Genomic DNA, 14080 nt, shown 5'->3' with positions numbered 1-14080 from the left:
GCGAAAGACTGCTCTTTTTTTTTTATATTTTGGCTGGCGAACGTCTGCTTGAACTTTTTTCCAATTCGTATTTCTACACGCCATGTCTGATTCAGCCAACGAGCCTATCTTTGTTGATATCGGTGACAGCTCTCGCCCCTCCGAAATCGAAAGCTTGTGCATGCAATGTCATGAAAATGTAAGTTGATCACCTTTTAGCTGAGATTAGATCTGCTTTATGCCCGGCTCCTTCATGACTAACCCATTGTCTTTACGATTTTAGGGCACCACTAGACTTTTGTTGACCAAGATTCCTCACTTCAAGTAAGTATACATTCAGAAATGGTACAGTCAAAACAAGCCGTAACTGACAAGGTTTTACCATCATATTAGGGAAGTCATTGTCATGGCCTTTGAGTGCCCTCACTGCGGTTTCCGCAACAATGAACTCCAAAGTGCTGGTACCATCGCTGAAAAGGGCCACACTGTCACTTGTAAGATCGATAACAAGGAGGTGAGTTGAATGAATGTATGTGATATTTGGGTTTTGGGCAAATTTACTCATCTGCATCAAATCAGGACTTGAACCGTCAACTTGTCAAGTCTGACTATGCCTCGGTCAAATTCTTGGAATTGGATTTGGAAATCCCATCTAGCAGCAAGCGAGGACTTTTGACTACCGTCGAGGGTATTCTCTCCAATGCTATTGAAGATTTGGATGAAAGTCAAGCTGTTCGCAAGCATGTCGACGAGAACCTCTACAACCAGATCCAAGCTGTCATTAACAAATTGGAGGCCTACAAGGATGGAAGCGAGCATTTCACCGTCCGTATTGATGATCCTTCCGGCAACTCATACATTGAAAACCTTTGCCTTCCTGCCCAAGACCCCAAGCTCGAAGTTCGCTGGTACCAGAGAACTCCCGAGCAAGACGTCCAGTTAGGACTTCGTGCTCAGGAAGACCTTGATAACCCTACTGAGGAGAATGATGATGATGAAGTTCCAGAGGTTATGTCATTCCCCTCCAACTGCTCTCACTGTAGCCGTCCCAGTGAAACCAACATGCACGTCCTTGACATTCCTCACTTCAAGGAAGTCATTATCATGGCTACTAACTGCCAACACTGTGGATACAAGAGCAATGAGGTCAAGGCTGGAGGTGCTATTTCTCCCTTGGGCAAGCGTATCACTCTTAACATGACTGATGCGGATGATCTTTCCCGTGATATATTGAAGGTTTGTAAATTTTAGCTGTCAAATAGCGGTTACCTGCACCGAGCTAGTTCCTTATGGTTACCGTTTCTATTTTCTAGTCCGAAACCTGTGGTTTGAGCATTCCTGAGATTAATCTCGAGTTGACTCCTGGTACCCTTGGTGGCCGATTCACAACTGTTGAAGGATTGCTTCGTCAAGTCCACGAGGAGCTGGATCAAAGAGCTCCATTCTTGCAGGGTGACTCTGCATCAGAAGAAAGCCGCACACGATGGAAGACTTTCCTCGACAAGCTGCAGCAAGTTGCCGATGGCGAACACCTGCCTTGTACTTTGATCTTGAACGATCCTTTGTCCAACTCCTATCTCCAAGTAAGTTATCAATGGTCGAAAGGAAAAGTAGCGATGATGGTGTATTAACAGCGTACCTTTAGAACCTCTACGCTCCCGATGACGATCCGGAAATGATGACTGAGACTTACGAACGTGATTTCGAAACCAACGAATCATTGGGTCTGAACGACATGAAGCTGGAGAACTATGAGAAAAAGGATGAGGATGATCACCCAATGGAGGAAGCAAGCCAGTAATGCGGTGATGTAGAGTATGGTAGAGTAGAGTAGAATATAATCAGTGGTTTACACCATCGGGTTTTGCGTTATGTGTACTATAGTATTGCGAAGAGGATTTTAATGAATATGCAATAGACGATTAAAGAAATGGTTCTGATCCTCACATCTCGAAGCCATTGAACCATTGGATTTGAACGACATGAAGCTGGAGAATGTATCAGAGTAGTAGGATTTGTATGACTTCTGGGCCCAACTTTGGAGAGGTTATGTAGAGTAAAAAAGGGTGGAACATGTTATTAGGACTCCCATGAGTGTTGCGTTAGAGATAGCATCAACAAGCAATCGTCCATGTTCTAACCTGAATAGCATTTGAATAACTTACGACCGTAACTACTGACGATTCAGATCCTTCTTGAGATATAAGTAATCGAAGGTTGCAGGCCGTTTTCCTCCTTTTTCACTTTAGTTCGCAAAGTTATGATGGTGATACAGTCAAATGACTCTATTTTTGTTGCACAAAAATCTTTATAGCTAACGGCTAAGCCCTCAGGCAACAAGACCTTGCCTTTCTTTCCATTTCGTATTTTGCCAATGGACGAAACGCCTTTTGATCTCGACCTGAAAAAAGATGAACTACAGGACAAAGATGTGCGGTTTCCACAGTTCAATACAGAAAGTGATGGGGACTTACATGGGGCCATGTCTATGTTGAAATATGATGACAACGATGGTCCGGAAGATGAACAGAAGGTTTCGCCACTTCACCTGGCTGCAGGCGATGGAGATTGTGAAGAAGTAAAACGCCTGCTTCTGCAGGACGCGGCTGTCGATGCAAATGGTGACATGCTACGTACTCCACTTCACCTGGCTGCAGGCAATGGACACACTGAAGTAGTACAGCTGCTACTCGAGCATAAAGCGGCTGTCGATGCAGAAGATGAACTACTGGATACTCCACTTCATCTGGCTGCGAGCGATGGTCACAAAGAAGTAGTACAGCTTCTGCTTGAATATGGTGCCTTTGCTGATGCCAAAAATGAAACTTCGGAAACTGCACTCCACCGGTCTGCTTCCAATGGACACGAAAAAGTAGTGCGACTACTGCTCGAACATGGAGCCATTGTTGATGCCAAAACTCAAGATCTGAAAAATATACTGTACCAATTTTCTAAGAAAAGAAACATAATAGTAGTACATCTGTCTAAACATAGTGCCATGGTTAGTTCAATGCATCATTATTGGGGTTCGGATACTGTCCTCTACCGAGCTGCTCTAAATGGACATAAAGAATTGGTACAGCTGCTGATTGAGAGAAATTTCGTTGTTGGTGCCGAAAGGTCCTTTTCGGAAACTGCACTCCATCGCGCTGCTGAAAATGGACATAGAGAAGTAGTGCAGCTGCTGCTCGAACATGGTGCCATTGTTGACGCCGAAAATCAATTTTCGGAAAACGCTCTCCAACTGGCTGCTTTCAATGGACACGAAGATGTAATACGAATTCTGTTCGAATATGGTGCCATTGCTGATAGCAAATCTCAATATTCGGAATCTGCGCTCCACCGCGCTGCTGCGAAGGGGCACAAAGAAGTGATACGCCTGCTACTTGAACATGATGCCAATATCAATGCTGAAAATTTCTATTCGGAAAATGCACTGCATTATGCTGCTGGAAACGGGCACATTGAAGTTGTACAGCTGCTGCTCAAACATGGTGCCATTGTTGATGTCGAAGTCACGTTTACGATTACTCAAGTCAGTTTTGATGAAGAGATACCATTGTTCGGTACTGCACTCACACAGGCTGCTCTAAATGGACACAAAGAAGTTGTACAGCTGCTGCTCGATCATGGTGCTATTGTTGATGTCAATAATATAAATTTGGGAACTGCACTCATTCAGGCTGCTAAGAACGGACACAAAGAAGTTGTACAGCTGCTGCTCGAACGTGGTGCCATTGCTGATGTCGAAGTGCCATTTACGGAATCTCCACTCATGGATGATGATGTGCCATTTTCGGGTACTGCACTCACTCAGGCTGCTAAGAACGGACACAAAGAAGTTGTACAGCTGCTGCTCGAGCATGGTGCCATTGTTGATGTCAAGAACATATATTTGGGAACTGCACTCATTCAGGCTGCTAAGAACGGACACAAACAAGTTGTACAGCTGCTGCTCAAATGTGGGGCCATTTTGGATGCCAAAGTGCCTTCTTTGGGTACTGCACTTATTCAGGCTGCTGAGAACGGGCACAAGGAAGTTATACAGCTGCTGCTCAAACATGGGGCCATTGTTGATGTCGAAGTGCCATTTTTGGGTACTGCACTTATTCAAGCTGCTGAGCATGGACATAAAGAAGCAGTACAGCTGCTGCTCAAACATGGGGCCATGATTGATGCCAAAACTGAAAATTCGGAAACTGCACTCCTCTACGCTACTGAAAATGGACACATGGAAGTAGTAAAATTACTCCTCGATCACGATGCTGCTTTTGATGAAAAAGATGGCCGCTCAAGAAACACACTTTACAAAGCTGCAGTAAACGGATATAACGAAATAGTGTCTCAGCTCCTTAGCAGACATGCAAATGTAGATGAAAGATCTGAAGGAGGTAAAACCCTTCTAGCTCAGCTATCAGAAATTGGCGATATAGGAATGATTCATCTTCTCTTAGACCATGGTGCTAATGTTGAAGCAGTGGATAGCGATGGCCAGACTCCTTTCCTAATTGCTGCAAAATGCTCACATCTACAAGTTCTTTCTCTATTGATCAGCAAAGGTGCCAACATAGAAGCTGCTGACAACAACTCTCTTACGGCTTTGCATTGGTCGGCTAAAGATGACAATCTGGCTGTTCTAGAATTTCTATTAAAAAGAGATGTCATGATTGAAGCTACAACAGCTCATGGTGATACTGCACTCCATCTTGCCGCATCATTCAACTGTTTCCACGCTTTGACTGTCTTGCTCGAGAATGGTGCGTATATCGGTGCTAAAAACAAAGATGGCAACACCCCGATTCAATGCGCTATTCTGCAAGGGCATATCGATATGGTATATCGACTAGTTTCTTTGGGCGCGACGGATGGAACGGCAGATGATGATGACCTGTCAGTGCTATACCTTGCTACAAATGCTGGACAAGTCAAGCTGGTTGAAAGAGCATTAGATAAAATAGAAAAGACCGAAGAAAGAGCATACCACCTGAATGCAGCATTGCAAAGAGCTTCACTACAAGGAAACACTAATCTGATATCACGTCTTTTGGACATGGATGCGGATATTGAGTCGTGCGATGATGACTGGCTATCATCAATCTTCTTAGCTGGCGCTCATCCGGAATCGATCTCTATGTTAATTCATCGTGGAGCTCGCATAGATGCCAGAAGCAAAGAAAGGGTAAATATCACCGTGCTACATTATCATGCATCGAAGGGCCAAATTGAAGCAGTGCTCATACTGTTAAATTGTGGCTGCAATATGCACTTGACCGACAATAATGAGGAAACCGTTCTTCACTACATGGCTAGAAGTGGAGTTTGTAAAGGAGTGGCTATACTACTTGAACGTGGACTCGACGTTAATGCCAAGAATCGTGCAGGTGAAACAGCGTTACACATTGCAGTAGAAAAAGACTTTTTTGAACTAGCAAATCTCTTGATTGAGAGTAATATCGACATTAACGCAAAGACACTTCAAGACGGAAGAACAGCTCTACATATTTCAATTTACGAGAAGAAAACTGATTTGGTATCATTATTGGTGAAGCGCAATGCTGATGTAAATGCCAAAGACAGCAGCGGTCAAACAGCATTACATGTGGCAGCGTCCTGGGGCCTCACAGAAGAATGTGCTATGTTGATTGAGCACGGTGCAATCGTCAATTCCGAAAACCATCTAAACCTTACCCCATTGTATTATGCAGTGTTGAGTTTCAATCCTGATGTGGTCAGACTTTTGCTGAAACATGATGCTCCCGTCGACTTTTTGCACGATGATTCAGGTCCATCACATACTATTATTGAAGAAATCAATGGTAAAAGCGGTTACTATTACAATAGCCGGATGGCCGCAATCATGAAGTTGCTGATTGAAGCTAGTGTTGATATTGATGATAATATACGTCAAACAATGGTTAGCAAGTTTCCAGAACTGCGAGAAACATTAATCGAATCCTCTAATCGGTTATCAAGCGAGATAAAGACAAAGTTAAATGTATCATCCTCATTGGCAGATGACTATAGAGGAGGAATTGATTTATCCAGCGATGTTTTTGAGGAATGTAAAGGCAATTCAAATAGAAATCACGAAGGTAAGATTTGCCGTACCAAAGAAGTATGTCATAAGCAGTTCCTCCAATACTCAGAAAAATTATGCAAACTATCTCAAAAAGACAACCATTGTGATGAGGAAATGCTACTGCAAATCAAACACAAATATGGTTATGGATTTCCACCTTGGAAGTTCCTTCAGCTGGATAGCTTGCCAAATATAGATGAACAGGATGGGCAGGATGATTTAGCAGGAAAATTTTCATTACTACAGTCATTGACGCTGTTACGAACAATGTCTATCAGCGACCGTGCTATAGAAATAGTCCAGTCGTTGCTCACCTGCTTTGATGCCAGATTATTCACATCCAATCATTTCTTTATGTTGAAGATAGAAGGATGCTCCAACAAAAAACCTCCAGAGTGGGCGTCTCACTTTGACAAGATGACAGGTGTCATTCGAGAACAAGGTCGATTGATTGTTCAGATCCCTTCAAAAAATACCTCTTGGTCCGTTCCAACATGGCATAAAGGCACCCATCCATATATTCGTTTCATTGATGCTATAATCGTATGCCGCAGATCGTCAACTCGTCTTGATGAAGATGTTTTTTCAGATGTCCTTGGAGAGTATGAGCAAAAGATCGCAACCGATTTACATGCCATTTTGATAGCAGGCCTCAGTATTCTTAGTATTGCTGGCGGTGATAAACTTGTTGAAAAATTGGTCACGGCCGTTCTTGGTGAAGAATTGGATCCTATTCAAAGTGCATCACCAAGCGAACCCAGAAACGAGAACGATGACTGGCAGATTCGTAATCGACGCCGATGTCCTTGTGATGCACATAGCACTCACCTTCCCCTATCGCCAGTCGCTGCTGCAAAAGCTGTAGGAATAGATATCTGGCGCATTCGGCAACCGGAAATCGTGACCAGAGTATGGGATCTGAACCAAGACATGCTGGTAGACAATATTGTGGCCTCCAAGGTTATCTTCGTCACTCATCAATGGTCTGAAAATGAAACAACGTATCAAAATGTGATGGACGGAAAGCAATCAGGTGGTCAGAAAATTAGTGATCTATCAGCAAAATTACGCCGTATCAAGAAAGCCTTGCAGAAGCATACACTCTATGTATGGATGGATACAATTTGCATCGACAAGTCGAATTTATCAGAGCTTGACAGAGCTATTCGTTCCATGTACAAGTGGTATGCTAGTAGTGCTGCTGTTGTACTGGACTCGGGTACTTCGCTGGAGGAATGGTGCGATAGAGGTTGGTGCCTTCAAGAGGGAGCTGCAGCTGGTGTTCTATGCGGAATCTCCAAGGAAGGGAACCTTGCTACCATACAAGAATTGGCCAATGAACAACGTCATAAACTTTGTACTCTCGACCTTCACTTATGCTATCGACCAGGAAATGCTGTCGAAATCATAGCAAGAATGGATGTTCGAAAGACAACATACGGTGAAGACATGGCCTATGCTTTAGCAGGAGTATTTTCCATTCACTTGACATTAGGGTATGGTGAGGGACTTAGCTCTCGTGAAAGATTATTTCATGAGCTAGCTACCAAGAAAGGCGATGTGTCATTCCTAAGCTTCCAGTCGACTTCAATGATGTTTCGGAATTACTTACCCGCTATTGGTCAAGCCAGAATTATGATTGCAAAGCCCACAGAAGCTTCAGCACCCATTATGGTCAGCCATTTCGGTATTTGTTTTGATGTTCAACTTGTCGAAGGATCTGATGCAAGCTCTGTACTGAAAACGTTGAAAGGCTGGAAGGATTTAAGTTTTGCTAAAGGTCGATCCATAGGAGTAGAAAAGCTGATAGAGATGGCAGAAGCTCAAGAAAACCGAAGCTCGGTACCATTGAAGTTGGCTATTGTACACTATATCAGGTCCATCATGCTAGTGGAGACATATAGCAAAGATTCCCAGACGGGTGGTGCAGGGCGGCACATCGAATGTTGCCATCGACTGGAGTGCTGTCAGATAGAAGAAAAAGAATTTACAAGGTTATTTTCCAAGGATGATGAAAATCTGGTTAGGATCTGGTTACGTGATAAGCCTTATGGCGTTAGAGCAAAGGCGATTGCAAGTGCACCGTTCCTTCCCCATGGCAGCAGACAACGAATGATAATGTAGTAAAAGGTTTTTGATGTGTAATTCCAAGAGAGTACATAAATTCTATTATTTTTTTAAGAATAGTGAGCGTAAAGCTGTATCGAATCTACAGTACCATAGGAATTTAACCATTCGACGTTTGCAATTTACAGTATACTTACAACTAAGGAAGTCAGGCATGGTACGCAATATATATTGCGAGCTGCCGGTGAAGCATATTGAAGAATTAGAGTCTCTTTCATTTAAATCGCTCAAATACAAGGATAAATTCCAGTCAAAATCTCTTTGCATTCAGTCTATCTTTGATTTTGTTGCCTACTGTCCCATTATCCTATAATGATGGTTGAATGCTTTTATAAAATATCCTACCCAAACAAATATCCTTTACCTGCGCCATTGTCCATTGTCCATTGTTTTATATGGCCATTGGCTTTACCTTTGGACTTTGTGTTATGTTTACTACAGTATCATGAATGTCTTTTTAATTGAGATACACAAGAGCATTAAAGCTATGGTTCTGATCTTCTCCAGTTATGCAAGCTTTGTCTGATTGACGCAATAGCCAAACTACATCAACAAAATGATAATAAAAAATAACCGCTGTTTTTCTAGGTGCTAAGGTGTATCCGCTTGCAAAAGCATTCCCACGTAACCAGAATTTCAAATGCAGTCCCACGCAAGATAATGACAAGGGCAAGGGCCAAATGTTGAGTACTCGCTTTCATTTCTATTTACGATATCGCGTACAATCGGGAGTGGCGAAGAGGAATACTGCCCGTTGTGAAATTTTTAGTGACAATAAGCTAGTCTAGTAGTTGTGAGATTTCTAATGTGTTTTGATCGCTACAGAGGATACCCTGCGGGTTACAATACGATGCAAAAAGAGAAAACAATGTACATATTTGCAGTGAAGAGTAGAATAAAAGAAAAATGATATGGGGGAACACCTTCAAGTAGTTTACAAATTGGTTGTTATCCACCTGAGTTTTAGGCAAGGATATATTCTTTACCAAGTGACCAAATGCCAGCAAGAGCTGCACAAGCACCAGCAGCCATACCCATGGGCTTAACGCCAGCGGTACTCTTGAAGATAGCACCGGAGATAGCACCAGCAGTGATGCTGTTGAAAATATCATGTTCACCACGGGCAGCGCCGATCATGGCATTTGTACCGTTATAGATCATAGCTAAAGTGCAATAAAAAAATCGCATGTTAGTGTTGACCAATTTCGCCTACCTCACCGAATACAACCACTCCCTTCACTTACCAATGACACCAACAGAGTTACCAAGACCTGGTCCGCGTCTAGTAATGCTGTTCAAAGTAGTGTTAAGGCGAATCTTCATGTTGGGTGAACCAGCCCCCTTTTTGACACCTTCAGCAAGACCAACAGCACCACCAAGAGTAAGACCGGCAAGGTAGGTAGTACCCGTGCCGTAGCAAAGGTCGTCCGTCCAGCCTCGGGATGGAGTCAAGGCTGGACCACCAGCAGAGCCACTTCCACCAGCTGATTCCTCGAGCTGCAAAAAGTCAATACCTCCTTGAGCAGCCATGGGTTGAAGCCTGCTAGAGCTGAATGTAGCTTGCGTCATAAAGTCGGGAACCTTTTCGTAGCTGTTGTCCACGGACTCATATGAAGAGATTCCAGTGTCGAGAGCTCCACCTGTAGAGTAGGCATCGTTAAGGTTTTCTGAAGTGTTGGAATTGCTGCTGGAACCACCGAACCACGACATTATGTTACAAGAAGCTGAGTGGAAAAAATAAAAGGCCTTGGTAAATAAAACAAAAAAAAAGTTTCCAAGGGCTTCCCCAGCTAGCGCTGCCGAAATAATGGTCACATGACTGCATTATGGTCATGTGATCGTACTGCTTCTGCTACTGGGCGACAAAACTGGCCCACCACCGAGTGTTCCAACTCGAACTTTTTGTTTTAAATTGACATGGCTTCAGACAATGACGAAGAAGACTATATGAGTCTCAAGTTTTTAGAGGAACCTGAAGATCAGAAAGAACTTTCTTACGTGGAAAAACGAAAAAAAGCTCTTCGAGAACAAGAAAAGAAAGCATATATAAAACCTCGAAGAGTTTTGGAGGAAGAGGCGCGACAAGAAGGCTTGAAGAAAGAACTAGACGATAAGAACAAGGGTATGAAAATGCTAATGAAAATGGGTTTCAAGTAGGTGCCACTATCCTCTAGTTTTCGCCATTGAATACATATGTTAAACTGCTCTAAACAGGCAAGGCATGACGTTGGGCAAAGAGTCAGGGATCACCAAACCTATTGAAGTAGAGCTCAAGTCTGGAAGAGGAGGAATTGGGCATGATGCACAAGAAAAGCGGTTACGAGAAGAAGAACTAGAACGAGAACTGGCAAAAAAACCGAAGATTGATCCTGATCAATATCGAGAACAAATTGCCGCACGTAAACGTGAAGGTCAGCTTCAGAGATGGATAATAGCTGCTGCAAGGATCATCGAGAAGCTAGATAGAGACAAGGTAAGTCTTAAAATAGGAATACAAATCAGCAGTTGGCTTCCCGGACCCTAACGATTATTCAATTTAGGAAATGGATGTACGTAGCATTGTCATCGTTGTGATAGTCATGAAGGATACTGCTGACAACTTACAATTTCTTTGAGAACAGTTTAATATTCTATGGTTACTGAACCCTTCCAATATACCGGAAGTAGATCCTGAGGATATCGGTGAGGCAGAGCTTGCAGGGTCACCAGTCGCAGAAGATATTAGTAAATCTGCCGATGATACCCTGGCCGGAAAAGCCGAGGCAGAACCCATAGCAACAACAGAAAATGACCATGTGCAACAACTTCGGAAATTGACGGATGATGAGAAAGAAGAGCTTTCTGAGATCCAAGCACGATCCGTATGTACACTTATTCTACCCATGTACGCCTTTACTACATACTAACTGCCAAGTTCATTGTCCGTCTCTGAACAGCTTACCGAACAACTAAGCGACCTAGTTTCCTATCTGCGTACCAATTACTACTATTGCTTTTGGTGTGGTGCAAAGTATGCTGATGAAGAGGATTTGAAGAATTGCCCTGGTCCAGCTGAAGACGATCATTAGTTTTCCTGTGCTGAAAGCTACATTTGTTGCTCTGACATTGATGAATCATGTCGCTAGACAAATATACCCTAGCTATATTGTTGCTGATGTTGATTTCCTCATACTTTTCGACTGTACATAGGCAGGCCAGTCATTCAAATAGCGTCAGCGAATAAGAGGTTAACGTTGAGAAAGAAGCACCACAACTACCTCCCACCAGTGCGGACTATTCTCGATTAGAGCTGTAAATTCATTGTATATGACTACCATAGAGAACGCTATAGCGCCTTTTTAACCTGCTATGTAGCATGTAATGTATATATGTTATAACCAATCCATCTGGTGCGAAATTGCTTGTGATGAGCAGAGTACACCTCTACCCCAAGAGTTCGAATGTGCTTATCCTTTATTACTCGTTTACCATTTTAATACCAGTTTAATGTACTTCACGACCTCCAGTGACTATGACACAACGTTGAACCACTTCTCACATATCGACGCAATACAATATAAACATTTCTTTATTGCGATCAATAAATCTAACCACAACTATCTGACAGATATTTTACACAGATTTTAGTCCAATGCCTGATACCAGTCAGAGTTGATGACGGTTTCCTTGACTGGATCGACCTGTCAACGAGACATTAGCTATATTACAAAGACTATCTGAATTATGCCACCAATTCCTTACCTTGAACCACAGGTAGTCGTGCTTGGAGCGCCAATAGTATACAAGATAATATGGCTTTTGGAGAGCTTCAGCTGATTCCGATCCGGGTACGGCAGGTCCTAGAAATGCAGAGTCAATAAAATCGTCAAGATATTCGGAAAACATTCGAAAAAAGACTCTTACCAGGCATAGTTGCAACATGTTGCGAAGTAAGCTCGTGTGGAAGGGTGGGTGTTAGTTCATCGGGCTTGCCAAGATGCGAAAGAACTTCCGTTGCTGGTGTTGCGGGGGCTCCAAAACGTTCGCCAAGCGCCTAATAAACGTACCGAGTAGAACGCGTGAGCATCAAGTGTGCACATAAATACAACAGACACCGGTATATTACCTTCATGGCGTTGTGCTTGGCACCGTTGGGAGCATCAACCTGCTCGTTGAAATCTCCACCCATGTAATGGCCTTGCACGTTTCGCAGGGATTGGAATTGGGTGCTCAAAGCTTGGATGTTATCGGAGCTGCTCATTGTGTGGTTTCAGTAAAGCGTTAAGTCTGGCTCGTTTGCGGAAAAGTGAATATAGGCGAAAAAAGCACAGGAAGACAATAAAAGAAAGAAAGTAATAGGCGAGGGACATTATGATCCAGTGTTATCCTTTATTTGGTTGAGGTTTGACTTGATTATTTGCGCCAAGGGCCAAGCACATTTGAAATGCCGTCATTGTTGCGTTAAGCTTGTATGAAGAGCCTATTTAACGCTAACTAAGGGTCCAGAGGGAAGACCATTCACTCCATTGTCATCATCATATACTGCTACATGGCCCCATATATCCAACAGTTCGGTCATGCAAATGCAATCTGAAACGGTACTCAGAAGAGCGGACGAGCTGCCTTTGCATATCACAAATAACCATCCGCTTGCCATGTGCACGCTATACTCGCCCGCACCGTCATCAGAAATAAATGGATAGCACGTTAACCTTATGCTCAAATAATGCCATGTACTGACTGGTTACATCAATTGCACTGAAAACCTTGGGATAATTTTTTTCTTTTTCAATCTTTTAAACTGGCAGTTACTGAATCTCTAAACTATTCACAGATAGTGTTATCTGATTTTGTGTTCAATATAAGTGCAACAATGAGTCCGTACAAACCGAGGACTTCAGCGAAAATAAGGATCAAAACCATGATGACGAAAATGCGGTTTTCTCTTGCATATGCGCGAACACAATAGTCGCCAACCACGCCGACCGCGTATCCTGCAGCTAGACCTCCCATACCGACAGATACGCCAGCAGCCAGGGAAACGAAGCCACTGAGGGAAATTGAAAAGGTGAGTAAAACGGTATCGTTTGGAAGTTATGACAGGGTACTACAACTTACGTGTACAAAGAGTAGCCGCTGGTGGGTGACACTGGAGACGAATGTTAAAAACCATTTGAGCAGAGCAAATTGTACAAAGACAAGTAATCTTACTTTGTCCTATTATTAACACAGCAACCACAAGTCCATATACTGCGATAATACCACTCATGACGACGGGTATAAGAGACTGGGACATTGAGACACGTCAATATAACTGCAGCGGCTACGATGTGACCGAATCAAATGGGGTATTCCTACCTTCATGACAAGCTCAGGACGGAACGGTCCAATACCTGCAATGCCAATACCTGATCTTGCCGTACCGTATGCTGCTCCTAAAGCTGAAAAAGAATTTTAAAAAGTCCATGTCAGTTGGATTTGCATGTTGAAAATCAGTGTGTCCCTTGTGATGCAAAGTGATTCATTCGTATCAAAGGAGTCCTTTACGAGTTCTTCAACGAGTAATATGTGTCGTGTTTACTACGTGTGACGAAGGTAACAAAGATTGCTACTTACAGCTGAATGCCATCTGCAATTGAATCAATAGTAAAGGTGATTGGAATGGTTAGTTTCAGTTTGACATGTTCATTCCATTGAATATGTATGCGTCTAAAACTTACTGCTGCAAAGACGCCAGCAAAGCCAAAGAAGGGAGCCCATGTTGGGCAATATACTGTTGGATCCATGTTGCGTGCAGCTTTCAAACAAGCGTGCTGTTAGCAATTTACAGCGGACGGGCCAAAACCAGCCTGGACAGAAAATCCGGAAGTCACGTTATCTGTTCGACCGGCCCCCATTCTTATATCAATGGGCCTG

General features: G+C 43.1%; 6 protein-coding genes across 6 annotated transcripts; 3 read left to right on the top strand and 3 right to left on the bottom strand.

The window, feature by feature from the left end:
- The first annotated feature begins 29 nt into the window (after positions 1-29).
- K450DRAFT_182421 (uncharacterized protein) lies at positions 30-1924 on the top strand. Its single transcript, XM_051584392.1, has 6 exons — positions 30-178; positions 263-303; positions 373-493; positions 559-1215; positions 1293-1562; positions 1625-1924. The coding sequence occupies exons 1-6, from the start codon at positions 83-85 to the stop codon at positions 1778-1780; spliced, it is 1341 nt and encodes a 446-aa protein (XP_051449403.1). The 5' UTR covers positions 30-82; the 3' UTR covers positions 1781-1924.
- A 3393-nt stretch (positions 1925-5317) lies between these two features.
- Positions 5318-5686, top strand: K450DRAFT_161751 (uncharacterized protein; the record flags this gene model as incomplete). Its single annotated transcript, XM_051584022.1, has 1 exon — positions 5318-5686. A coding segment is annotated over one exon (369 nt), but the record flags the coding sequence as incomplete, so codon positions are not given.
- Positions 5687-8763: 3077 nt separating this feature from the next.
- Positions 8764-9955, bottom strand: K450DRAFT_219679 (uncharacterized protein). Its single transcript, XM_051585405.1, has 2 exons — positions 9430-9955; positions 8764-9348 (listed from the first exon to the last, which is right to left on the bottom strand). Exons 1-2 carry the CDS (start codon positions 9893-9895, stop codon positions 9149-9151), a joined length of 666 nt encoding a protein of 221 aa, XP_051449401.1. The 5' UTR covers positions 9896-9955; the 3' UTR covers positions 8764-9148.
- A 66-nt stretch (positions 9956-10021) lies between these two features.
- Positions 10022-11399, top strand: K450DRAFT_219671 (uncharacterized protein). The gene is made up of 5 exons (XM_051585404.1): positions 10022-10338; positions 10400-10658; positions 10726-10734; positions 10807-11046; positions 11122-11399. Exons 1-5 carry the CDS (start codon positions 10103-10105, stop codon positions 11251-11253), a joined length of 876 nt encoding a protein of 291 aa, XP_051449400.1. The 5' UTR covers positions 10022-10102; the 3' UTR covers positions 11254-11399.
- A 326-nt stretch (positions 11400-11725) lies between these two features.
- Positions 11726-12557, bottom strand: K450DRAFT_219667 (uncharacterized protein). The gene is made up of 4 exons (XM_051585403.1): positions 12291-12557; positions 12089-12218; positions 11927-12024; positions 11726-11865 (listed from the first exon to the last, which is right to left on the bottom strand). The coding sequence occupies exons 1-4, from the start codon at positions 12423-12425 to the stop codon at positions 11809-11811; spliced, it is 420 nt and encodes a 139-aa protein (XP_051449399.1). The 5' UTR covers positions 12426-12557; the 3' UTR covers positions 11726-11808.
- Positions 12558-12902: 345 nt separating this feature from the next.
- Positions 12903-14002, bottom strand: K450DRAFT_219660 (uncharacterized protein). Its single transcript, XM_051585402.1, has 6 exons — positions 13885-14002; positions 13781-13793; positions 13523-13605; positions 13376-13451; positions 13283-13313; positions 12903-13214 (listed from the first exon to the last, which is right to left on the bottom strand). Exons 1-6 carry the CDS (start codon positions 13948-13950, stop codon positions 12989-12991), a joined length of 495 nt encoding a protein of 164 aa, XP_051449398.1. The 5' UTR covers positions 13951-14002; the 3' UTR covers positions 12903-12988.
- Positions 14003-14080: the final 78 nt, after the last annotated feature.

This window comes from Umbelopsis ramanniana (genome assembly GCF_025399195.1).
Source record: "Umbelopsis ramanniana AG unplaced genomic scaffold K450scaffold_2, whole genome shotgun sequence".
Lineage (NCBI taxonomy): Eukaryota > Fungi > Mucoromycota > Umbelopsidomycetes > Umbelopsidales > Umbelopsidaceae > Umbelopsis > Umbelopsis ramanniana.
Note: the sequence above shows the minus strand (reverse complement) of the source record. Positions and strands in the feature narration are given on the sequence as shown.

Excerpts from the sequence above, each read along its gene's own strand:
- K450DRAFT_182421 (XM_051584392.1), top strand. The coding sequence starts at position 83 with ATGTCTGATTCAGCCAACGAGCCTATCTTTGTTGATATCGGTGACAGC. Across the intron at positions 494-558 it reads GTAAGATCGATAACAAGGAG|GACTTGAACCGTCAACTTGT; the intron begins GTGAGTTGAATG and ends GCATCAAATCAG. Across the intron at positions 1,563-1,624 it reads TGTCCAACTCCTATCTCCAA|AACCTCTACGCTCCCGATGA; the intron begins GTAAGTTATCAA and ends GCGTACCTTTAG.
- K450DRAFT_219679 (XM_051585405.1), bottom strand. The coding sequence starts at position 9,895 with ATGTCGTGGTTCGGTGGTTCCAGCAGCAATTCCAACACTTCAGAAAAC. Across the intron at positions 9,349-9,429 it reads TAACTCTGTTGGTGTCATTG|CTATGATCTATAACGGTACA; the intron begins GTAAGTGAAGGG and ends ATTGCACTTTAG.
- K450DRAFT_219671 (XM_051585404.1), top strand. The coding sequence starts at position 10,103 with ATGGCTTCAGACAATGACGAAGAAGACTATATGAGTCTCAAGTTTTTA. Across the intron at positions 10,339-10,399 it reads CTAATGAAAATGGGTTTCAA|GCAAGGCATGACGTTGGGCA; the intron begins GTAGGTGCCACT and ends TGCTCTAAACAG. Across the intron at positions 11,047-11,121 it reads CTGAGATCCAAGCACGATCC|CTTACCGAACAACTAAGCGA; the intron begins GTATGTACACTT and ends GTCTCTGAACAG.
- K450DRAFT_219660 (XM_051585402.1), bottom strand. The coding sequence starts at position 13,950 with ATGGATCCAACAGTATATTGCCCAACATGGGCTCCCTTCTTTGGCTTT. Across the intron at positions 13,452-13,522 it reads GTCCTGAGCTTGTCATGAAG|TCTCTTATACCCGTCGTCAT; the intron begins GTAGGAATACCC and ends TCAATGTCCCAG. Across the intron at positions 13,314-13,375 it reads TGTGTTAATAATAGGACAAA|TGTCACCCACCAGCGGCTAC; the intron begins GTAAGATTACTT and ends ATTCGTCTCCAG.
- K450DRAFT_219667 (XM_051585403.1), bottom strand. The coding sequence starts at position 12,425 with ATGAGCAGCTCCGATAACATCCAAGCTTTGAGCACCCAATTCCAATCC. Across the intron at positions 12,219-12,290 it reads CCAAGCACAACGCCATGAAG|GCGCTTGGCGAACGTTTTGG; the intron begins GTAATATACCGG and ends TACGTTTATTAG. Across the intron at positions 12,025-12,088 it reads ACATGTTGCAACTATGCCTG|GACCTGCCGTACCCGGATCG; the intron begins GTAAGAGTCTTT and ends CTGCATTTCTAG.